Source organism: Martes martes (genome assembly GCF_963455335.1).
Source record: "Martes martes genome assembly, chromosome: 15".
Lineage (NCBI taxonomy): Eukaryota > Metazoa > Chordata > Mammalia > Carnivora > Mustelidae > Martes > Martes martes.
Window position 1 is genome coordinate 35,528,646 of NC_137903.1, and position 25,835 is coordinate 35,554,480.

General features: G+C 42.2%; 1 protein-coding gene across 1 annotated transcript; it reads left to right on the forward strand.

The window, feature by feature from the left end:
• The first annotated feature begins 1,875 nt into the window (after window positions 1-1,875).
• UTP25 (UTP25 small subunit processome component) lies at window positions 1,876-25,371 on the forward strand. The gene is made up of 12 exons (XM_080825286.1): window positions 1,876-2,112; window positions 3,089-3,128; window positions 4,279-4,534; window positions 6,286-6,456; window positions 8,562-8,650; window positions 10,145-10,555; window positions 12,382-12,601; window positions 14,226-14,428; window positions 15,588-15,770; window positions 15,884-15,996; window positions 16,820-17,065; window positions 24,796-25,371. The coding sequence occupies exons 1-12, from the start codon at window positions 2,000-2,002 to the stop codon at window positions 25,037-25,039; spliced, it is 2,289 nt and encodes a 762-aa protein (XP_080681412.1). The 5' UTR covers window positions 1,876-1,999; the 3' UTR covers window positions 25,040-25,371.
• The last annotated feature ends 464 nt before the right edge of the window (window positions 25,372-25,835 follow it).

A 25,835-nucleotide genomic window follows, 5' to 3' on the forward strand; every position in this document is an offset into this window, starting at 1 on the left:
TCACTAGTTGGCACATGCATCTTCTTTGTGTGTGTTTTACTAAGAGAACTTTCTCTGGAGGCATGAAAAAAAATGTTTAAATTCTGGATTCTCAGGTTAAAATTTCACAAAGGGTTCCCTTTTGTGTTGTTAAAGACTAATATAAATACTTTTAGGAGGAGAAGGACTCCTTTTTCACTGTATAGTGAGCCAATGATGAGACCGCTGGGGTGGGGCTAGGCACGGTTTTGCTTGAGCCTGAGAACCGTCTAGACCTGTCCACAAGACTGCAAGGATGTGGAAACCAGGAGAGAGTAAGGAGTCATCTCGAGTGCTCAAGAGTATAGCTTTTTATAGAAGATCTCTGGAAGAACACCAAGAAACTGGTTGCCTCTGGGGAGAGAAGCTGGAGCACTTGGGACAGGGTGGGAGGAAAAATAAAGTATGGCTTTATTGTTTCAGCCAGATTATACTGCGGTTAGTGCCTTAAAATATATGATGACATTTTGCAAACAGCCTTTTGTTGACATAAGTGTACCTTTTATCTTGAAATTACACGGAAGACAGATGTGTGTTTGTATGGTTTCCTAGGCTGGGCCAGGTGCTGACACCACCAGCTATTTGCATATTTTCTTGATAGTCCTTCCCCTGCATTCTCTACCCCACTCCAAGCTCCCAGAATCTAATTAGGAGCAGATTGGGTCACTAGAGCCAACAAGAATAGGATTCGAGTAGTTCTAGTATAAGTTCTCCGTGGGTGACAGGGCATTGGTCCAAGCTCAGATTTTCCCAAAGAAGCACCCCTAATAGCAAAGCCAAGGAGGGCTCCTGTTCTACCTTATATGTTCAGATGAATTCTGCAATCTATGATTTAGCACTTTGTTTTTATAGAACATGATATTATGTTATTATTAGGGGAAAAAATTTGCTGTGTTTATCTTGTGGACTCAAGAAGCCCCACACACCTGTGCATGTCCCTGAAATACTGAGTCTAGTTTTGTTTTGTGCTTTCTCCTCTTTATGTGTTGAGGTTATTATTTCTGTACATTAAAATTCACCAATTTTAAATGTACAGTTTAATTTTGGTAGTGGTATGCAAGGGGAAACCACTGCCACCAGCAAGATCTGGAACTGTCACACCACCTTAAAAAGTCTTCCCATCCCCCTTTGCCCAAGTGCAGTTTTGAGACACATAATTCAGTTTTATGGCATTCTCTAACCTTGACTCTGGGTGATTTGGGGAAAGTCACTTTCCTTCTCTGGATGAGTTCCTGCTCTTACAATAACATGATGAGTGTAGGAATAGATTTGTTTCTAGGGGGTCTTCCATTACTTTCAGAAAATGAGGGGGTGGGGTGAGGGCGGGTATCTCAGCCTTGTGTCCCCCGGTTCTTGATATAGCACACGCAGGTGACCCACCCTAGCAGGTGAAAGCCTGTGGTAGCATCGAGGTTTCCCATCCTCTCTTGACTAGTGTGTAACGTTTTCCTTTTTTTTTTTTTTTTTTTTTAGTGTGCAATGTTTTCTAAGCATCAGCTTCCTCTTCTGCAATACTGGGCTTATGAACAGGACCTCTTTGTGTGGGACAATGAAGTGAGATATGTCAGCACCCTTAAATATTGGTTGTTATTTTTATTATACCACAAAATAAAGTGGGGGCATTCAACCAACTCCACGACGACACATTTACGCGGGAGGAATCCCAAGACCCAAACGAAAGCACAGAGTACGCCTACCCATCTACGCACCCCGCAAGCCCCAAGCGTGCCCGCCGACGTTCCGCACCTCGGAGAACCCACAGATGCGCGTGCATGCGCTTCCAAAGAGCCTCACTAGAGAGCAGGATCGAGACCAGGAAGTTCTAAGGCCTGTCGCACAGGCACGACGTAAAACGGCTCTGCTTTATGGCAACCTGGTTCCGTCGCGAAGCGCCGTGGGCGAGCCGCGTGAGTGAGTTGACTAGACAACTTCGTGGTGGAAAACTCGTCTCTTGGAGGTGGGAGACCTTGACGTTTTTGCTATGGGCAAACGCGGGAGCCGGAGCCAGAGCCAGAGCCAGCTGCTCACCACCCTGACTAAGAAGCAGAAGAAGCATCTTCGGGATTTTGGCGAGGAGCATCCATTCTATGACAAGTATGGAGGGGCACTGCCGGGGCCAGCGGTGCCCGTGGCTTTTCCCGGGTTGAGGCCGCCGGTCTCCCTGGGGATCGGGACGGGGTTGCTCATCACTCTTCCCGCTCTTCTCCAGCGCGCTGGGCTTGGGAGGAATGCCGGTGGCATCCCGCCCGAGATGGGGTACTTTGTGGGTCCTCTTGCTTTTGTTGAGCCCTTAGCTTCAAGTTAGACCGCACGCCCCCTGCGGGGGTGGGGTGCTGGTTTTTGTACCGCCACTTTGCTAAGATTGTTTTGGGGTTTTTGTGTGTTTTTAAAGAATTGTCTCGGCCCTCAGATACCGCTGTTTTATACAGTTACAATGAGGAAACCTGTGTATCCGTAATTGTGGGGTCCTCTCTAAGTGTACAGATTCTCAGTTATGGGCTTAGTGCTCGCCCGCCACTCCCCTTTGGGCCGCTTCATCATTAATTAGATGCATTATAATTAAGAAATATGCTAGAAAATGTCTTTTATTTGCTAAAGTGATACTTCTTTCCGATGAGAGCCAGTTAACTCTTTCGTGTGACCTTGTTAAACTTTTCCTTTGTCAGTTATCAGTTTGTTATATTCTTAAAATCCCTGTCCAGGGACGCCTGGGTGGCTCAGTTGGTTAAGCAGCTGCCTTCGGCTCAGGTCACGATCCCAGCATCCTGGGATCGAGTCCCACATCGGGCTCCTTGCTCGGCAGGGAGCCTGCTTCTCTCGCTGCCTCTGCCTGCCACTCTGCCTGCCTGTGCTCGCTCGCTCTCTCTCTCTAACAAATAAATAAATTAAAAAAAAAAAATTAAAAAAAAAAAAATCCCTGTCCAAGTGAATATGTGGCTTTTACATGACTATAGTTGTAATGCATTTATAATGGAATGCCCTGCCTTTTTCATTTAAAGTTATCTTTAGACTTTTTAATTAATTGCTACATGCTAGTAGTTAGAGTTTAACATTACCTCTTTCTTCTCAGGGTTTCTGGAAAGGAGGCAAAACCACAGATTTATCAACTGGTAATACCTTATACCTTTTTTTATAATAGTTGGTTCTCGGTTGTTAATTTTAAGATTATATATAACAGTAATAAAGCCTGGCTACATTTCCACTCCTTTCAATTTTAGATGTAAGCTCTTATTTTAGTAATACTGCTTACTGTTGAATGCAGATGTCTGTTATAATGCCATTGTGATAACTAATATAGTAACCAGAATTTCAAACTCTCCTGAGAGATTAGCCTATTAGAACCTGTCAAGGAGGCTTACCAGAGGGCTCTTGGTAAATACTAAAGGTGTATCTTGTTTACTTAACATAAAAGGAGCCACAAAAAGTGCAGACTGAACAAAGGTCCTAACTCATTACAAAAACGGAAAAAAAAACCACCCTACATTCTTTTGTTGTATTGCAGTTTTCCTATTGCTCCTTTCAGCATGCCAAGTATCTGACACACAGATTAGATCTCCTTATAACCAAAAGCCCTGTTATTAGTCCACTTTCTTCCCATATAGAACATTAGCAGTTCAAAGAAGATGAAAATATTCTAGAATCATAGCTAGACTAGCTTTTTTTTCGGGGGGGGGTGGTTTTTTGTTTTTTTAGAGAGAAAGACACATGCATGCACAGGGTCGGGAGTGGGAGAGAGAATTTTAATCATGCTCCACACCGAGCACAGAGCCCAGCCTGGGGCTGGATCCCACGACCCTGAGATCATGACCTGAGCCAAAATCAAAAGTCAGACATTTAACTGAATGAGCCACTCAAGCATCTCACTAGACTAGCTTTTTAAAATAACTTTGTTGCTGGGCATAATTGAATAGATAAGATTGTATATTTACAGAAGAGCTAATTTTAATTTATGAAAGTCTGAACCAGTTATATTTTTGGCCTCATGATAATCATAGGGTAGAAAGAAGAATAATACGTTTCTGTTTTAAAATTTCCCATTTTCCAAGGCGCTTGGGTGGCTCAGTTGGTTAAGCGTCTGTCTTTGGCTCAGGTCAGGATCCCAGGGTCGTGGAATCAAGCTCCATGTAGAGTTCCCTGCTCAGTGGAGAGTCTGCTTCTCCCTCTTTCTGTGCCCCTCCTCCCACTCATGCATTCTCTTTCTCTCTCAAATAAATAAGTAAAATCTTTAAAAAGAAATCAAATTTCCCATTTTCCTTTTAGTCAGAGAGTTCAGATACTTCAGGTTCTGAAAGTGAAGCAGAGAGTGAACCAGAACAAGTTTCTGGGTACCACAAACTCCTTGCCACATTAAAGAATGCTTTAGAAGAAGAGGAGGAGGAGGAGGAGAATGAAGAAGAAGAGGAAGACGAAGAAGAAGACAGTGCTGTAGATGAGGCGGAAATGAACAGTGAAGATGGTGATAGTGATGTCAGTGTGGAGAAAGAGACAACAGGAGAGTCTACCAAAGTACAGGAGAGTAAGTGTCTTTGGTGTGGGTTCATCATCTTTGTCAGGACAGATTTCCCTGTGAGCACAGTGCCCTATACTGTGTGAGTTGGAGGAAAGCAAAGCAGAGACTCTTAACCTTGTTGGTTCAGTGATATATTTGAGAATCTGATGAAACCAGACCCTATGGCCAGACAAATAAAGAAGTAATATTTTTGCTTATGATTTCCAGGACTTCATCAATTGTAGGTAATTGATTCAGAGGAAAGGGAACATAATGCTGTTTCCGTGACATTCTCAGTTAAAGAGATCACTGTCTTTTCCTTAGAGAAACCAAGTTTAATGGAAGACAGACAAAATATACAAAAATTTTCAACAGCAGATTTGTATGGAATAGCTAGTTGTAAGGCATTGAAGAGATTCCACCTGGTTGCCAGAGTAAATGGGGGGAGGGGGAGCTTCAGAGAACAGCTGAGATTGAACACTTAAAGGAACTGTATCTTGGATTTCTAGGGGACTTTTTTCTTTTAACTTTAAAACTAACTTTATAGAGGTATGATTTACATGCATTGAAGTGTACCTGTTTTAAGTATACAATTCAATGAGTTTGACACACACATCTATGTTGTTATCACTGAAATCAAGATTCAGAACATTTCCAGTACTGCCAGAAGGTGTCTTCTTGTCCTTTTATAGTCGGTTTCCCCCCTCTGGCATGAGGCAACCACTGACCTGACCTGCTTTCTTTCACTAAAGATTAATTTTGCCTGTTCTAGAAATTCATATAAATGGAAGCATAAAGTATGTACCTTTTTGTGTCTGGCTTCTTTGGCTCCTCATGTTTTTTGTGACTGATTCATGTTGTTCATGTATTAGTAATTCATGACTTTATATTGCTGGAGTCATATCTCATTGTCAGTGTGTCTGAGTAATTTATATTTTACTACTTTAATGCCTGTTTTCCTTGCAGCTGTATTTTTTCTCTGTACTTTAAGGTGTCATACATCATTCTTAGTATTTTAATTCATCAGTTTTACTGGGATAAAAGTTCATTGCCTCAGACTTAGGGGTTTTTTTTGTTTTCTATTTCCTGTTTTAGATTTTTAGAAGTGAAAAGTTTTTTTTTTTTTAATTATAAAAGTGATATATACTTACTATAAAAATTTAAGAGGGTAGTGTAGTTAACCTATATCTCTACCACCTTGGGATGAACACCTTGAACATTCTATATAACCTTCCATTACTTACTTTTTATGGATACATGTGTGAGTGCAAGTATGTTACATATAAATATACATATATATACATATATGGATGTGTGTGTGTGCGTAATGAGCTCATATGCTTCTGTAACTTACTTTTTCTTTAACAGTAGATCTTTTCCATGTTGATAATCATGGATTCATATTAGCTTCCTAATTATGTGGAGTTTCATTGTAAATGACATGTGGTAATTTAGTACTCCATTGATAGAAAAGGATGAAATCAATTTTTCCATTTATTTCTTATCATAATCATTGCTGCTTTGAACATCCTTACATGAACCTCTTAGTGTCCTTTGTCTAGTTATCATCATAAAATAAGTTTCTAGAAAATTAAGCCTGGGTCAACCATCAGGCTTAATTTTGAAACTTAAGTCTTCCACCTGAATTTGCTTAAAAGTAAAGAATAGCAGTGAACATCAGTGTTGATTTAGGCTAAAGAATTAAATTTTACTTGTCCACAGAAATATAATGATATTTGTGCATAAATAATTTTACATAATGTTTCTCAAAATCACAGGTACGGTTTTACCTGGTGACCCTAAAGGAAAAGGTGGGGATGGGCCACTTGGCACATCACAGGAATCCCTTGAGGAGTTTACAGATGCAAAACACGAGTCACTTTTCAGCCTGGAAACCAATTTTCTTGAAGAGGAAAGTGGAGGCACATGCTCTCTGAAAGTGTCACAAGGTCAGAGCAGTGTGTGTTTGCATTCACCAGGTGCTTAGTATGGGGGCTTGTGCGCTAATATGCGTTAAATCTCCTATTACTGCAATGAGCAACAATAGAAACTGTTTAGAAGCTATATCTCGAGCTGGGAAGACATAATTCTCAGAGCTGTTTTGTGGTTTTCAGTGGTTAGGCTGTGCTGGGAGTCAGGAGGCTATTTAGTAGGACAAATAACCAAAGAGTGATAATAGGGAAGTCCGTTTCCCCACACTTTGTATTTCCACATTTGGGGTCAAGAGAAGACTTCTGATTTTCTCCCCAAGCAGGGAAGGAAGAGAAAGGAGAAAAATATTTTATATTTTTCTTTCTACCCTTCATTTGCTCTTTATTATTAGAGTAGGAATTTTTCCAGATTTGTAAGACTCAGGACTGGCTAATTTCTTTTCTTTTTTTTTTTTTTTTAAAGATTTTACTTATTTATTTGACAGAAATCACAAGTAGGCAGAGAGGCAGGCAGAGAGAGAGGGGGAAGCAGGCTCCCTGCTGAGGAGAGAGCCTGATGCAGGGCTCGATCCCCGGACCCTGAGATCATGATCTGAGCCGAAGGCAGAGGCTTAACCCACTGAGCCACCCAGGCGCCCCAGGACTGGCTAATTACATTGGTCCTCATTACCAGGGAGCACCTTTGAAGCCTAAAAGCTCCATTCTGTCTCCAGTCTCTCTCAGCCTCTTGGTCATGCCTCTCTTCCATTTGCAGTGACTTGTACAAGGCCTGCCTCTGTATGGTAGGTGTAGGCAGGTCTCTGCTCTCTTAGGTCCGCTTTCTCAGCCTGTGCCTGGAGGCTAAGTCAGGTTAGCCTCGTTCTGTATTCTTACTACTATTTTTGACCCCATTGCCCATCTTCACCCTAGCTGTATCATTAATGAAGCTGAAATTTTAATCCTTATTTGATTCGTTTGGTTCTGTTGGCTGTTGTGCTAGAGAAGGAGAAGTAGCAGGTAGAATTTGGGCACCAATGCCATTCCAAACCATTAACACTTAAATAACCTTCGAGGAGGGATGCCTGGATGGCTCAGTTGGTTAAGCATCTGATTGTTGATTTCTGCTCAGGTCATGATCTCAGATTGTGTGAGCCTGTGTTGGGCTCTGCTGCTGAGCATGGAGTCTGCTTCAGATTCTCTCCCTCTTCCTCTGCCCTTCCCCACCCCTCACACTCTCTCTCTCCCTCCCTCCCTCTCTAAAAAAAAAGAAATTAAAAAATCAGAACCATGGAGGAAACATTACTTGATTATCCTAAAATTCTTCTGGTGGTTTTGCCTGTATAGGTATATCAGCACCTAGAATTCTTATATCCTGTTGTCCACTCTTAGGTGTTTAGTACAAAGTGCACTGCATTTGAAGTTTTACCATTTGGATCCTTGTGTAGGCCATTTAACTTTTCTCTCCTTAATGATAGGACCGGAAGGAGGGTTGGGTGGCCAGCTCAAAGGACTGACGATAACCCTGAGTATAGGTACTACCATTTGGTTCATTGTTCACCCTAGTTGAGTATTGAGCATTTCTGTGTGTCCTTCAGTGCATTCAGTCATGGAACCTGCTCTCAGGGATCTTATAGTGTTGCAGTGGGTGGGTGGGGGCAGGGTGGAGAACTGTCTGGAGGGATCCGGGGATAGCCTCTTAGTGGAATCAGCACTGTGCCTGGCAGAGTGGGCTCCAGGGAAATATTTATTATAGGTCAGGAGATAACATTAAACTGATAGTATTTGGACATACAAAAATGAGGCGAAGGGAAGGATAGAGTTTTTAATTGAAGGAACGGAAATCCACAGAGGCAGAAGAATTTGAGGGCCATATAATTGAAAAATTACATTTGAGAGGTTGATTGGAACTATACATCCTAGAGTGCCCCAAATTTCAAACAGAGAAGTTTCTTCAAGGGTTTTTGAGCTGAGAAGTAATGTGATTAGAGAAATGCTTTAGGAAAAAGAACCTGTTAGAAACTTTTGAGCTCGGAGAGAGGGTGGGGAAAGTAGATGGGAGGAAGGATGAGTTAACATCGTGAAAAAGAGTGTTTCATTTAGAGGGAAGACCAAAAGTGTTCTGACATTCTTGATTTCTGAATTAGATCCATTTCTACAACACGTGAACAAAGAACTGAAGGAAGAAGAAATTCAAGCTGTTGCCACAAATCCTAAAACTACTCACCAGATGAAAGTAAGTATTGCTTGGTCATCCCCATCACAAACAAAGTGAAGCTCCACATAAAGCAATGGTGTTGGGTTTCAGCAGTCTCCTTGAATGTATGATAGCCACCAGTAGTAGGTGAGTTGATAGGGGAGCATAGCATAGGAAGGCCGGAAGAGCCTAGAGGGGCACAGGTGTAGCCAGGAAAGGCTGTGGGAAGCTGGAGTGTGGGAGCCAGGGAAGAATGGCTTGGAGACAGGTACACCAGGGTGTAGACCAGCATCTGAGAGGTGCTGTTTACATGACCCAAGGCAAGTTAATCTACCTTTTTTAATCTTGTTCTCATTTGTTCGAAGGGGGCAGTAATGCTTACCTCAAAATGAAGTGATTTAGTTTACTGACTGATACATAGAAAGTATTGAGTAAAACAGCTATCGCTGCTTTGGTTTGTCTGAAATATCTGAGATAGGTTCACAACTAAGTTACTCAGATGTGGTACAGTTTTTGCTTCTTTGTGTTTTTTTGTTTTTTACCAGCAGGTCCTGTTTTTAAGAGTTGGTCATCCTTTTTTAATTGAAATTTTTATTAAAATAAAAATTATAGCTGAATTTTTAAGTAATAACACAAAGACATCCCTTATGCCCTTTGCCTAGTTTCCCCCAATGGTAGCATCTTGGCAAAACTATGCTGCTATCAGGGCCAGGAAATTGACATTGACACACCCTTCTGTCTTATTCAGCTTTCCTCAGTTTTGCTCCTCCTTTTGTGTGTGTGTGTTTAGTTCTATAACTGTTTTATCAGGTGGAGGTTCCCCTTATCCACCACCAAAGTCATAATTCCCTGGAGATCCACCCCCAGTTCTTGGGGGCATATCAATAATTCATTCATTTTTATTGCTGAGACCATCCTTTTTTTCCCTCCTGAGATAAGCAATTTTGTTAGAACACAAAAGTTCCCAAACTGGTATTTCACAAAAACATACTTTATGATTTTTATAGCTGTATCTCAAAAAAATGTATTCCATGCCCAAGTAAATTTGGAAAACTTGAGAAATGCAGTAAAATAGAGCTCTTATAGGACTCATCAGAACCTTTTGTATCTAATATACATTGTGATTCTCCCTGAGGGGGATTAGCTTTTGTGATGTTTACTAAAGTTATTGACTGTGGAGCCCTTTTTTTCCTAGAATGAATTTTGATATCCTAGAACACAATCCGCAAAATAGTTTGGGACACACTGACATAGTGAAGAGCTCAGGTTGGAAGTCAGAAACCTTGGGCCCTAGCTCTCAGCTCTTTTCTCTCCTGGGTCATCAAGATTGTCTGAATTCTATAATCTCTCTGAACCTCTGCTTTCCTAAACTGTAAGATGAGCATTATAGTGTCTACCTTGCAGGGTTGTTGGTGAGGATTAAATTAGGTGATCTGGTAAATCACAGACAGCTTGGTAAATTAGAAATTACTGTGTGAATGCAATGTATTATAATGCATTTCTAACTTAGGTCTTGATCTGTCTCTTTCCTAGTGGCCCATATTGGGCCAGCTTGTCTTTTCATCTAAGTTTCAGAAGTTGGAAACATTTAAACCTTCAAAGGACATTGATTTAAAGTCACTCCATCTCCAGAAGCCTCTGGAATCCACCTGGACCAAGACCAACAGCCAGTTCCTCTCTGGTCCCCCCAAATCAAGTGGCCCCTTCACACCCCTCCAGAAAGAGCTCTTCTTAATTATGAATTCTTACCGGGACCTGTTCTACCCAGAAAGGACTGCCCTGAAGAATGGAGAAGAGATCCGCCACGTGTACTGCCTACATGTAATAAATCATGTCCTCAAAGCCAATGCCCAGGTGCTTGGTAACAATAGCAGACGCCGCAGCCAGAAACTTGGGGTGGGTGACGATGATGACTTCAGAGACCAAGGGCTAACAAGGCCCAAGGTGAGTGCCAGCAGTAGAGCTTTGTCCTCCAGAAGGAGGCTGCAAGTCACTGCCATATAGGTGCCTGGCACTTGGCAGGTACTCAGGTATTTTAATGATATGAATACTGGAATAATGAGTGAGTCTAAGAGTGAGCAGGTTAGATGAGCCAGGTAGTGCCAGAGCAGTGCAGCAGACAGCTCAGTGGACTGTTTCTTTTTTTTTTTTTCAGTGGACTGTTTCTAACCGTGGATTTAATTGGAAGCTTGTGAATCAGAGGTACCTCTGTGATAATGCTGTTTAAAGATAACCCTGAACATACATAAATGACAACTCCGTTGTAAATCTCTTCTTTTTGGTTGTCAGAAATGGATGGAACCTTAGCAAGCCTTTTATCCAATCTCTAAATATTACAGCTATGGACAGAGACCCAGATTCGTAGAGGACCTTGCTAAAGAGCCCCAGGGAAGGAATAGCAGAGGTGGGAATAGAGCCAAGGGTTCTCTTTACTGAGCCACAGACATAAGTAAACCTTGGAAAACAGAAATTCCCATTTTTCCATTGTACAGTTACTATTGATTAAAGCGACGATTACATTTATTTGGGCTCATAAGCTTAAATTCCAGTGGGTTTGGAGCTTTGGTAGAAAATGTCTTTTAATTGTGCCTGCATTATTCATGTTAATGTGGCTGCATTTTGTGTCGTCCTTTCCCCATTCCCCCTTAGCCTGTATCCCTCCGTATTGAAGAAGTCTCATAGGATTCTAGGGTTTAGTACTGTTTGGCTCTTAGACATTTCTTGGTCCAGCCCCCTATGCGATAGCTGGGGAACCCGAAGCCTAGACACTTTGTGTTGTAGCTGGGACAGTAACTTGGTCCTCTTCAGTCTTGGGCCCTCAGTGCTGCACTATACTAGGCTGACTCACTGCACGCCTCCAGCTGTGCTGGTTCGCTTTCTGGGAAACTATCTCAGAGTCTTGAACATAAGGGTTGTAAGTTATCTGTTTCCATTTAGAGTTGTAGAAAAGAATAAGTCAGATTATCCTTGAAGCACATTTAGAATTTGATGAATTGTGGAATCTGACAGAGGTTTTTTGCATTGTTGATATTTATAGAAGGGTAGTTAGAAATTTATCATTGTTAAGCATATTCTATTTTCATTTTCACCAGTTGTAACTTCAAGCATTTTTGGAAATGTTTGGAAAACTGAGTCCTACATTTCCCATTGAGATATGATCTTATTTCAGAAATGCTTTCTCATCATTTCTGAAAAATGTGCTAGGGAACATACTAGAAAAGTAGTGATGCATTAATCCTTTCTTTTCCTTACCAGCTTAATCCTGTCTTTTCTTTACCAGCTTTATTTGTTCTCTACTTACTATAGCTAATTCATTTACTTTTTATTTTATTTTTAAATTTTTTTTCCTAATTCATTTATTCAGCATATATTTATCCCTTGGGTCTTATGCATAAAAATACTGTACCAAATTCTGTGGGAGACAGAAATGAGTAACATTTCATGCCACTTGTTTGTTTATATTGGATTTTTGATAGTGGACGCCTGTCAAAGGCATTGACCTAATCCTGAAAGATATTTCCACATTCTGGTTGAGCGTTGCCTCCCGTGGGGTCATGAGATTAAAGTCCATAGGACATGGTGCTGGGTATGAGAGGTCCTGAACTTCTAGTACTGAGCCAGGTCCTGTGCAAAGGGGGTGACCGAGATGTGAGCCCTTCGGGTCCTGCTGCTCTATGAAGGGTTGTTTAGCTCCATGTTCTCAGCAGGCTGACCTGCAGCTGTCAGTCTTTCCCCTGGGCTCATTGAGGCTGCCATGGCTTCTTCCCCAGGTGCTGATAGTGGTGCCCTTCCGGGAAGCTGCTCTGCGAGTGGTACAGCTCTTCATCAGCCTCCTCGAGGGTGACAGCAAGAAGAAAATAATTGTGAGCAACAAAAAGAGGTTTAAGGGAGAGTATGGCTCAGATCCCGAGGAGAGACCACCCAACCTCAAGAGGCCTGAGGATTACGAAGCTGTGTTTGTTGGCAACATCGATGATCACTTTCGGATCGGTAATTCCTTTCGTCGAACTCAAATTCTGAGGGATCTGTAGTGTGAGGTTCACATGGCCAGAGGCTAGAAGCCTGGAATTAGGCATTCTCTCAGTGGGATGAGATATCCTCCTAATAGGACCGGGGTGTATTTGGGACATGGTGTCTGCCAGGGGAGAGAGTCTTGCTTGGCTGATGGGGTGGACACTTGGCTCAGGGTGGATCACCTCTGAAGCTGTATGGAAAGACACATGCGCATTGACAGCAGAAGTGTCCTTGCATACCCGTAGCTATTAGCTGCTGCTATGGGGGAGTTGGAAGTGACAGGGGCTGAGTGGGTCACTCTGGGGAGGTTGAGTAGACAGTATCTATGCATAATGGTGGACCTCCCTCCTACCGGCCATGTAGAGTGCCTGCCCCTGAGTCGTCTCCACTCACAAGTGCCACCCAACTTGTCACATCTTTGCTTGTCTCTTATTCAACTCCTGTATACTTGGTTTGTTGTATATTGATAGAGTAAAGTTTTGGGAAAATGTCTTTTAGTCACAGGCTCATTTGAAAAACATTTATTAAGCATCTAATGTGTGCCAGGTACTGCTAAGAAGCTGAGGATACAGAAATAAAAGCTATGCTTCCTGCTGTTAAGGAAATCCAGCCTAATGGGGAAACAGTACAGAATGATAAGTGCTGATTAGAGGATGCAGTGATGTTCTGGGAGTGTTTAAAGCAATTTCTATACTCAAAACAGGGACAGGATAGTTAGGGAAGGTGTCCTGGTGGCAGTGCCATTTATGGAAAGTTGAGACCTGATTAGGGTTTAGTCTGTTACAAAGAGGGGTGGTCAGAATGGAGGAAAAGGGTTCAGACAGGAAACAGCACATGCAGAGGCATCAGGTTGAATAAGCTGAGCATTACCTAAGATCTACATAGGCTTCAGCATGGCTGGAGTGTCAGGTGCAAAGGGATGAGAGTAGATGTTTAGTTTTAAACATGTAGGTGTCCTGCAAGCTGCTGATAGGCCAATTTTGGGCTTAGGAAACAGATATGGGCTGGAAATACAGACCTTTGTGGAGGTGGTGTTACAGCCATGGTTAGTGAATAAATTTATCCATTTATTACCATAAACTTACATAGGATGTGAGTAGAACTTAGAGCTTAGCTGAATCAGGGACTTGTGGAAGAGCTGTGTAGATCCTGAAAGATAGCTATAGTCTGGGTCAGGGTTAGAAACAGAAGTGAGTGTTAAATAAATGGAAACCACCAGTGAGGAAAAGAATATTTCAAGGAGGATGTGCTCAATATATTTCTTTATGCATTTGTGAGTATCCTTGAATTGGTGACCTTGGCAGGAGTCCTTTCAGTGGAGTCCTGAGAATCAAGCCAGATTGTGATGCACTGAGGAATGAGTGGGAAATTTCTAAATGGTGACCGCTCTCTGGAAAGATTTGAGCCAAAAGGAAGAGAATAAGAGCTAGACAGGACCACAGAGGCAAAGGGGGATGATTATTTTAGGAAGGAAAACAACTGGAGCATGGTCATGTACTAAGGGGAAAGATGTGAAGGTACAACATGCTCCGTGAGTGAGTGGAAGCTAATGGCTCAGCAGGAACTAATCAATGGGTGTGTACCTGGCTGTTTCCTGTAGGAGTGGCAATACTTCAGAGAAGCATCCGACTCTATGCCCCCTTTTACTCCTCTGACATCCTCATTGCCTCCCCGCTGGGCTTGAGGACCATCATTGGTGCAGAAGGAGAGAAGAAGAGAGATTTTGACTTTCTGTCTTCTATTGAGCTGCTCATCATTGATCAAGCTGACATTTACCTGATGCAGAACTGGGAGCATGTCCTGGTAATGATGGTCATTCACATTTAGAGGGAGAAGCAGCTCAGTAATTTAAGTCTTAAAGGGTTATTTAATGCCAAATGAATACTCAGTTTGGAAATGGGAATATTTTACATTTTCCAATTTGGAAACGCCCTTATGCCCTTTTCTACCCACAGGTTGACAATAATTATGCAGAGAAGCAAAAATTTTTACCAATATTTCAGATCTCCAGAAAAGGTTTCTTCCCCTTTAAGGTCATCTCTGCTAATAGACCACTTCAGTGTGCCTGGTTGGTAGATTGGTTCCTCCTGACCAGGAATGTCTTTACCTAATATAATTCCTCCTACAGTTTATGCTCATTTTCTTCTCTTTGGCCTTCAGTGGAAATGGGAAAACGTTGCTCAGGATTTCTTAATGTGTGATCTTATCTTACAGAGAAATGTAATATGTCCTTATCCTCTTAGTGTAGCTTGTGGCTGTAATTTTTTCCCTCCTTCCCCACATACTCTGCAGTGTTGTCCATTTTAGGATTGAACAGCTGTGCTTTGGAACAATCCCTGTCATAGAACCATAGGTTTGGTTTTTTAAAGCATTTGAGAACTTACTTCTACAGTTCCAGAGCTTGTAGGGACCCAGGAAGGTTGGGGCAAATAAAGAGGATCCTTTAGTACTTGCTATTCTTTAATATATATTTTATATGTATATAATATATATAATATAATTAAGATAGAAAAAGCATGTTGATGGTTGAGTCATATTCTGTAATTTGAGGGAAAGGCACATGTACTGGCTCTGGGGATATCCTAATGTTTTGAGAACCAGGTCAGTGAAGAACGCCAGCTCTGTTTTCCATGTCTTTTCCTTTCTTGTCCAAGTCTGGGACTGAGGAACCCATAGAGTGACTGGGATGGCATTTCAGAAGTTCTTTCAAAGGAATATTCCTGTATTTGATTCTTTTTGAAAGGTCTAAGAGGTAGCCAGTTTTAGGTTACCTTCCTGTCCGGGGGTGTTCACCTAAGTGGGCAATTCACACCCATCTGAGCCTTCATTTTTCTGGTGTAATTTGGAATTTGGCTGTACATACTCCATGGGGTTAGTAAGATGACAGACTTGTAAAATGCTTAGTGTGCCCAACAGGTATATCCTCAGTAAAAATGAATGGTAGTGTTATTTCTACTCAAAGCATTTGATGAACCACATGAACTTACTGCCTTTGGATTCACATGGGGTGGACTTCTCTCGAGTGAGGATGTGGAGCCTCAATAATTGGTCTAAGTACTATCGCCAGACACTGCTTTTTGGGGCCCTGCAGGATGCCCAGGTCAACTCTGTGTTCAACAAGTACTGCGTCAATCTACAAGGCCAGGTGGGTTTTCTCCTCGTTTCTTTGGATCTTCCTGAAGCATTGTGTACTTTTTGGGTCATGAGGCATAAGCGGAGGATGGCTCGCTTCCTAATGCTCTCATTGACTCCTGGCAGGTGGCTGTAAGGAATGTCCCAATGACAGGCTCCATCAGCCATGTCCTGGTGCAGCTTCCACATGTCTTCCAGAGGTTGGAATCTGAAAACCTAGCTTCGGTGATTGATGCCAGGTACCTATCCCTGCCTAGTCCCATTAGACACCTGGGGGTCACAGAGAAGGATTTAGCTGCGGCATATGAATTTAGAATTGGATTCCATGTTGACTTCACTGACTACCGTTTAACAAATGATAGGAGATCATTGAACCCAGTCATATTGACAGAGGAGGAAACTGAAGCCTGGAGAGGTCTTAGTTTTCCTAGCTAGTTAGTGGCAGCATTAGTACTGTAAATCAGGGGTTCTTCCCACAAGATCATGGCATTTCTTAATTACATTACACTGTTTAATGCTGCTATATGTTCCATGTCAACAACTTAATTATAAGGCCTTCAGAGTTCAGGGCAAGAACTAATGCCCAGAAGCAAACACTGAAACCTTTAAATATTCAACTCTAAGCTCTTCACCTTTTGCCTCCCACAAATACCAGGGTTCCAGTATTTCTAATAATCTCTGTATTTTCCCTGTCTCTTCATTGTGTTTCATTGGGAGACCCGTGGTAGGAGAAAGATGCTTTGTGTGTGGGAGGTGTGCAGTAATTATTTGTGATTGATTGACCATGGGATGGATGGATGAATGAATGAATGAATGAGTAGTGTGCTTATCTATTTCTAGAATAATTCTCTGGGATACACTGACATCACATCTATTTATTAACAGTGAATTGAGTTAGCACTTATTTTTTTATCCTTACATAATCTCTTTGTGATGACATCAGATTGGCCTCTTTGGGGAAGGTAGAAGGAGATTGTGACTTGCCCAGGGTAACCTAGTTAGTAGTGACATTGTGGGCTAATCTCCAAATCATTGACTTTGCCCTTTGCTTTTCCAAATCAGGTTTAACTTTTTTGTGAACAAGATTTTGCTTCAGTATCGTGATGCCGTAATGTCTCATACACTCATCTATGTCCCCTCCTACTTTGACTTTGTGCGGCTCCGGAATTACTTCAAGAAGGAGGAACTGAATTTCACCCACATCTGCGAGTACACCCAGAAGTCTGGTATCTCCAGGGCCAGACACTTCTTCCTTCAAGGAGAGAAGCAGTTCTTGCTCCTCACAGAGCGCTTCCATTTCTACAAAAGGTAAAGCAGTGCTGGATTTGGAGCATCCTCTCAGGAGGGGAGAACCGTGCAAATCATGGCCTGCCTCTGAGTACATGGCAGACTTGGCGGTGCCGTAAGGTCCTCTTTCACTGTACTTTCTGTGGAGAAGCCAGAGGGTTTTGGAACTGGATAGACTCTACTTGGTTGGTTGGGCTCTTCCCAAAATGGGTATTGTTGGAAAAGGTAGGGACAAATGAGTGACTGTAGCGTAATCTGTGTGTAGGTCTGGAGTGTGTCCACACTTGGGATACTTCATGTAGTTGTGGTTGTACACCTCAAGAAAGACATTACTGAGTTGAACACTTCGAGGTAGGCACAACTGAAGTGAATCTAGGAAGGAGAGGGAACTGTCGTGGAATCACAGACACAGTATTAGGGGCTGTGTCTGACTCGGAGGCTGAGCACACGGTCCGTGTTCAGAGAGTCACGGTGTGTCTTGAGGAGGTGCACACATCCTTCCTTACAAGGAGACCAGGACCGAGGGGCCCCTTGTTTGGGGGAGGCAAAAGGTGAGGGGCTTAGAGTTGAATATTTAATGATTTCAGTATTTGCTTAGCTTCCCCATTATGTGATTTTGACAAAACAAATTAGATTTGCTTTTTAGAAACAAATTCTAATTAGAGCGTTAGTAATATCGAGCCTTCTGTTACTATTTGCAGCCACTTGTGCCCCCAGAAGTCAGGTATTTTATTGTTTTGCCAAGTGTATCTCTGCTGCCAAATGAAAAAGCCCTTTTTAAACCCTTAGCCTGTAGAGAGATGGAAGTTGCATCCTATTATCTTTTCCTTCCTGATGTGCAGTAATGTTCAGTGAATTGATGTTTTGCCTTTATTGTTTAACTCTCAGTCATACATACTACTGAGCGGCACATTTTTTTCAGAGAACCCCAAACAGCAAAGCCAGAAATCTTTCAGGCTTTGGAGGATATTTGATGATGCATGTTCGCACTGCTTTGCCTTTTAGTTTATGTTGATGTTAGGATGTGCTCCCAAGACATGCTCTTGTTACCAAGATGGGGAGGGAGGAATGCCACAGCCTGCCACAGCAGAGGAGGCTGACATGACATGACCTCCTTGGCTGTTCTGCTGACTGGGTGATCCGAGAGTGGAGAGATGAGAAATGGCTGCACTTGTGTTTCCTGGGCTCCACTCTTGGCCAACTACACAGGGCTGCTTGGCCAAAGAGTGTTAATGAATGCCTGCTTATTGGCATCATTATTTGCTTTGTTCCAATAAGTTGTTGTTTTCATTCATGTTGGAAAGTGATATTTGGGGGGAGTTTGCACTCAGCAGGTTTTAAGAGCCCTTCGTTTTCTGTCAGCTTGATACATGAAAGCAAGCCTTTTAAGTGAAGTGGATGGATTGGAAAACTTCCCAGTGTGATTGTTTATAGCAAGTATGAATTAGGCTGGGATGAAGACTGCTCTCAAAGAGCAGCTTTTCAAGGAGAGGGCATGATGTCTCAAGTAGTCAGGACAGTCCCCTGTCTTACATCACTGAATTTACCAAGTTCTTTTGCCCCCAAATCACTAAAAGACAAACTTAGCATGTACCACCTACTTTCTGTGCTGGGCCAGGTTAATTGTGATAGTCTGTATTTAAGATGAATAGAAATAATGTGCTTCAGTGTTCTGCGACTGCTAATTATCTCAGAGTTTCCAACTATAGATATTTTTGTTTGAGAGGTCACCAAGGTGCTGATAGGTTCTTTTATCTGCAGTGCCTCTGTGGAGAAGTACATGTAAAGCTTCAGTATCCAGCTCTGAAATTCGTTATTTATAGTCTCTGTGGAAGTAGGCAGTGTTAGAAATATCATTGCTGATTTTCAAGCTAGCAAAACATTTTCAGCATGAAGATTAGTCACGTTTTGTGGGATTGGGGGATGAAACCGGTAGAATTAAGATTGGACAGGCCTTTGGTCATGATGGTCTGCTTGAGGTTGGGATGCTTCACAGCTCTTTCCCTGAGCATTGTCCCTGGATTGTCACAGCAGGAGGATTCTCAACCAGGTGTCAAGTCAGAAACTCTGGAGGTGGGATTTATGGGTTTGGAAAAGGCTGCTGGCGTGTTCCGAGTATCCCTGGTCCTCGTGGTAATCCCAGAATTTCAGGATCTGAAATTCTGAATTCAGAATTCAGATTCAGAATCCCAAATTTCAGAATCCTGGTTCTGAAAGTAGCAGACCATCTTTATAGCCAAAGGTGGAGGAGCTCGCCTTTCAAATCAGTTGTGGGTGCCTCATTTATCTTTCTCAATTGGCAGGGGAGGTAGACATCTGGGATGTCCTATGTCCTTCGTCTGAGGACATCCAGCTGTTTGGTCAAATTTGTGTTTTGTTTTTAAAGATTTTATTTATTAATTTTTTGAGAGAGCGTGAGCGAGGGGAGGAGTAGAGGGAAAGGGAGAGAGGGACAAGCAGATTCTGTGTTGAGCATGGAGCCCTATGGGGGGGTGCTCAATTCCAAGACTCTGGAGATTATGACCTGAGCTGAAAGCTAGAGTTGGACACTCAACCGACTGAGCACCCAGGTGCCCCTCGGTCATATTTGTAGGGGTCACTGAAGACCCAAAGCTTAAACCAAGGGAGGAGGAAGGTAGGGAAACAGGTGCAGAAGACTGGAGAATCAACACTAACTGACCCTCTGAAGAGTCCTCATCACATTCACTATTAGCAGGAGATAACTAGTCTCTGCTGTGGGAGCATTAAGACAGAGAGATTTTCTTGGTTTTTAATTATAACACTTACCAGAATTGGTTTTGTTGTTTTGTAAGTACTCTGATTCTAAGAGTATTATACAATTATTTTAGAGAACTTGGAAAATCTAGGTTTAAAAAAAGAAAGTGGAATCTCACTGCTCTGATATTAATAGCCATTTAATGTATTTCCTTTTTTTTTTTTTTTTTTTTTTTTTTTTAAGATTTTATTTATTTATTTGTCAGAGAGAGAGAGAGTGAGCACAGGCAGACAGAGTGGCAGAGGGAGAAGCAGGCTCCCCGCGGAGCAAGGAGCCCGATGTGGGACTCGATCCCAGGACGCCGGGATCATGACCTGAGCCGAAGGCAGCCGCTTAACCAACTGAGCCACCCAGGCGTCCCTAGTGTATTTCCTTTTTTTATGCAAAAAGTATGTGCACATGTGGGGCGCCTGGGTGGCTCAGTGAGTTAAAGCCTCTGCCTTCGGCTCAAGTCATGATCCCAGGGTCCTGGGATCAAGCCCCACATGGGGCTCTGCTCAGCAGGGAGCCTGCTTCCCTTCCTCTCTCTCTGCCTGCCTCTCTCCTTACTTGTGATCTCTATCTGTCAAATAAATAAATTAAAAAAAAAAAAAAGTATATGCACATGTACATATGCACACAGACACATAGGCTTTTTTTTAAAGATACTAAATTGGGATCACACTATACTTACTGGGATTTTTTTCTTTTATATGTTTTAAGTGCTTCTTGAAAACAGTTTTAATATGTTAACACTTTGGCATATATATGTGTCTATCATGGGTCCATTTTTTTTTTAAATTTTTTTATTTTTTTTTATTTATTTATTTGACAGAGAGAGAGGGGGAAGCAGACTCCCTGCCGAGCAGAAAGCCTGATGCGGGGCTCGATCCCAGGACCCTGAGATCATGACCTGAGCCAAAGGCAGAGGCCCAACCCACTGAGCCACCCAGGCGCCCCCCCCATGGGTCCATTTTTAAGTTGATATATATAGCCATGTCACATCCTCCCTTTCCCTAGCTTTTTATTTGGAAAGGTTTCATTTCAAAGGAAATTGTAAGACTAATAGTGAACGTCTATAACTCCTTTCACTTGGACTTCACCAGCTGCTAGCATTTTGCCACATTTGCACGTACCCCTGTTCTATCTTTCCTTCTTTCTGTCCATTCACATCTTATTTTTCCTTCCTGTGAACCATTTGTAAGTAAACTGCAGGAGGCTTCATGACACTGAACCTCTAAATCTTTCAGTGTGTAGTTCCTAACTTTTATCTAACTGCAATGACATTATCATGCCACCTGTTATCACTGTAGTGATATCATCTGATATATATAGTCATGTTCGCATTTTCCTGGTTGTCTCTGCATTGACCATTATAGCTGTTTCATCCCCTAATCCAGGATTCAGTTAAGGGTCATACATTACATCATTACATACATCATTACATTTGGTTAATGTTTCTTTAGTCTATTTTAGTAGTTCTCAGCTGGGGGCAGTTTTTCTGAAGACATTTTTGGTTGTCAAGACTGGAGGGTTATTCTAGTGGTCTAGTGGTTCTAGTGGGTTGAGGCAAGGATGCTTCTAGGCATCCTGGAGTGCACAGGATAGCCTCGCAACAGAGAATTACCTGGTTCAATATGTCAGTAGTGCCAAGGTTAAGAAACCTTGATCTAGAATAATTCTCTTGCCTTTTTCTTTCTTTGACCTTTTTTTTAAGAGTTCAGTCCAGTTTCCTCTAGAATATCCCAGAATCTGGATTGTCTAATTGTTTTTTTTTAATTACTATTTAGATCAGTGGTTCCCAAACTTTGCTATACATTAGAATCCCCTTGGGGAGCTTTTAAAGATTCAGATACCCAGGTCATATCCCAGTGCCAATTAAATCCCTGTGTCTGGGGGTAGGGATGAAGCATGGATAATTCATCTGCACAAACAGGTGATTCAAAGGACAGCGAAGTGGGAATCACGGACTTAGGTTAAATATCTTTGATAAAACTCTATATAGAGGATATTGTATACTTTCCACCGTGTCTTGGCACATAATGTTGGTTTATATCATATTTGGAGATGCTAAATGTAATCACTTGGTCAAGGTGGGTCTGCTAGATCTCTCCATTGTAAAGGTTCCTTTTCTATTAGTAAGTAATCTATGAGGTGTGTATTGTATCATTTTTTAAAAATTAACATATAATGTATTATTAGCTCCAGGGGTACAGGTCTGTGAATCATCAGGCTTACACACTTCACAGCACTCACCATAGCACATTATTGCATCATTTTTAATGGCTACATGGTATGATGTATGGATATATAATTAGCCCAGTTTCCTTTTAATGGGTATATAGGTTTTTAAAAAAATTGTTCTGCTATATGTGCACCAGTGCCAAGAATATCCATATGCATAGTTGATGGCATAGTTGCTTGTTATTTCATTAGGATAAATATGGGGAGGGAAACCTGTTAGCTCAAAATCTGTACACAATGAAAAATTTACTATACATTGCTCCTTATTTGCTCCCTACCGTCTTCCCCATATTTTGTCTCCCTCTCCCCAAAATACACACACCTGATAATTTGTACTCCATTGGCCTATTTCTGCAAAACCCCACTTGTTGCTGGTAACTTGATAGCCAAAATGATACCTCAGTGTTTTAATGTCTTTCTTTCAATTTTGTGGGTTTTTTTATAATTGTCTATTGTATGTAGAGGCTGAGATAAGTAGTACTTAACCCAGACACATGTCTTACTCTGTCAGGCCACTCATGTAGGAGTTGTAAATCTAGTCAGGATTTGGTTATTACTGTAGCTAATCTTTCATGCTCCACAGACTTCAAATTCATCTACTACACAGGGGCTTAGTGTGGGGACTGGAGTGCTAGAGGGTCTTTTCTCAGTGTCCTGATCTTCTCTCAGCTTTCACCAAGCCCTGTAGTTCCCTGCCGGAGGAGGGATCTCTCCCCACTCAGCCCCTCCCCCAGCAGCAGGCTGCTCTTGCTTGTTACTCCCTGTGAGGCTTGAGGTGGGGTTAGGGTTCTCTTGGTGCAGCTTGGTTTTAGGCAGGCCCTGTTCGTTCTGGGCTGGAAGTGGGGCCTTCTCAGCATTCCTGTAGCACACTCCATGGCAGCCGAACCCTGCCTGGTATCTGTAAGGGGTCTTGGTGGGAAAGAGTTTCCTTCTTCTCCCACAGTGGTGGCAGACCTCTGCTTATGTTACTGCAGGATTTTGGGCTGAGCGGATTTCGTGCTCTTTCCCCGGGGATAGTCTGCTGTTACTTTCTACTCGGTGGACGTCTTATGATGGGGAAGGATGAGGTGGGGTTTTACCATCCCAGATGACTTGCTTTATTTACCACCCTGCCAACAATTAACCTTTCCCCTCTCTCCTCAGTTTCAGAGTTTTGCTTCGTATAGATACGGGTCTGGGAAGTGAGAGGTTTCACCAAAGGGATCTCTCTCATGTCTTCTGCCTTGCCTCCCATCTCTCTCCAGGACTCCCAATGGAGGCCTGTGGAAAAGAACTCATGAGTGAGTGTGAGCTAAAGGAGCACCCACAAATCCCAGGGATTCTGAACTGTCACATAGGCCCACCCTTGCCCTTTCAGAATTTGTTAAAAGTATAGCTGTTCTCTTGCTATCCACTTTTTTGGCAGCTGCTCTCTTCCTCCTGTGCTCCTTTAAGAGTAAAGTAGTTCTTGTTTTCTGTCTGTCTGCAGAGGGCTTTGCCACTCTTCAGAATTCAGTCAGTGGTGGTCTGGCTCTTGAGATCTGGTTGCATGTCTCTTCCCAACTCCTGAGTTCAGCAACATGACACTGGTCGCTTGAAATTGGCCATGGCAGGAGTATTTACACCACAGAAATTGGCAGTTGCTTCAAGTCAGCACCCTCTCTTCCCCAGTGAGAACCAGTTATTAAGCATTCACCAGTGCACCATTGAATTAGTTCACTTGGTTGCCTTGTGACATCAGCTGTCTAGGCTCAAGAAAAGGAATGCTTTTATAGGTTATCTGGCTTTTTCTTGGTAGTGTGAAAGCAGTATTCTCTTGAGTTTATACTAAGCAGAAGTGGACCTCCATGTTTATTTTTGCTTATTTTGATAAGTAGTGAGGTAGAACAGTTTCTTCTAGTCATTAGCTGTGAGAATTTCTTTTTTATAATGTTAAAGGCAAACCAAGTAGTGGATTGCAGTTAGTTTGGAAGATGAGGATCGTCACAGAGGTCAGGATGATCCTTGAGATAAGAAGACAAGGAAAGCTTATTCTCTGTGAATAAAATAAAATTCCCAAGGGAGTCTGCATCACAGTGTAGGAGAGAGCTATAACAGGAAAAATCAGAACTTGTCAACTATAAAATCTTTTGTTATCGGGCCCCAGAGGGAATAATTGACCTCGACCCGAACCATACGGTGAGTCCCTAGGGTCTCCACCCCCCACCACCACTGTGCTGCACTGCAGCAGGGAAGGAAGTGCATAAGCTGTTGAAACTAATTGCTTTTCCGTAATGCCTAATGGGTCCTCAGGCGGGATTTTGTAAATGGATGAACTTGGGACATCTGCCATGGAGTTAACATGACTACAGAGTGACAAGAAAAGACTGATGGGAACGCATTTACAGTTTATGCAGTTTATTTTACGTACTGGGTCTGACCTCCTCTCCATTATAGAACTTTCTGTTTTGCCTATTATATTAAGGGTAATGTTAAGTTGTTAAGTGTTTGCTTTTTAAGCTTTCTGTGACAGATCTTCAGTCCTAGTCTACCTCAGATCATGATAAAATCTACTTTATCATGGTCTTAAGCCAGACATTAGGAATTCAAATGTGTTGTCACAAAATAAGTCCTTCCAACTCAAAATAACCTTTGGTCTGTTGGTTGTGTGGGCCGTTGTCTTCCTGCTGGAGGATGGAGCAGCAAGAAGGAGCTCTGCCCCTGTCAAACGCTTTTAAGTAGCCTTTCCATACATTTTCTCAAGTAGATACACTTCTTTTTCCCCTTCTAATAGGTATACCATTAAAGGGATCAGGAACCTGATTTTCTATGAACTGCCAACGTATCCCCACTTCTACAGTGAAGTCTGTAACATGCTGAGAGCCACCAGCAGAGGAGAGGAAGCCACCTGGACTTGCACTGTCCTCTACTCCAAGTATGATGCCCAGAGGCTGGCTGCTGTGGTTGGTGTGGAGCGGGCCGCACAGATGCTGCAGTCTAAGAAGAACGTCCACCTGTTTATCACTGGAGAAAGATGAAAATTTCTTGGACAGGAAATGGTGTTGGTGGGGTAATAATGCTTACTTCTGTGCCACTTGGACCCAGTTCTGATCACTTATATGAGAGAAGGACTGCTATAAGGAAGGAGCACCAGGCAGCATCATATTGGATGATTCTTTTCAGGTCACGTGTCCCTGAAAAGTTAAATGTAAACCAAATTTTGGTCACATCTTACAGAGATCAGGAGGGAGCTGATAGAACTCCGAGACATTGATAGAAGGAAAAACTTCTACTTGAAGCTCTTTGTAAGCCATAAATTCTTTTATTGTTATTTTATTCTCTAATTTATTACACTTGGTAAATTCTTTCAGATTTGCCTATCTCTGTTTGACGCTTTCTTAAAGTAAGGCATACATGTCATTGCTTGGGAACTGGTTATAAGAAATTGCAATACTTCTTGCCACTGAATATCATCTTAATTTTGGATCACACAGGTTTTGCAAAAACTATTATTTTTCTCCAGCCAAACATTTTTAAACCTTAAACATTTTATTTTAATTAGGCCTAGACGAGTACATTCACTAATCTTTTTTAACTCATAACAATAAATGTTTTACTTAAAATATACGCTTCAGGGCGCCTGGGTGGCTCAGAGGGTTAAGCCTCTGCCTTCAGCTCGGGTCATGGTCCCAGGGTCCTGGGATTGAGTCCCACATCGGGCTCTTTGCTCAGCAAGGAGCCTGCTTCCCCCTCTCTCTCTGCCTGCCTCTCAGCCTACTTGTGATCTCTCTCTGTGTCAAATAAATAAATAAAATATTTTTTAAAAACCACACA

Excerpts from the sequence above, each read along its gene's own strand:
- UTP25 (XM_080825286.1), top strand. The coding sequence starts at position 2,000 with ATGGGCAAACGCGGGAGCCGGAGCCAGAGCCAGAGCCAGCTGCTCACC. Across the intron at positions 2,113-3,088 it reads GAGCATCCATTCTATGACAA|GGTTTCTGGAAAGGAGGCAA; the intron begins GTATGGAGGGGC and ends CTTTCTTCTCAG. Across the intron at positions 10,556-12,381 it reads AAGGGCTAACAAGGCCCAAG|GTGCTGATAGTGGTGCCCTT; the intron begins GTGAGTGCCAGC and ends CTTCTTCCCCAG.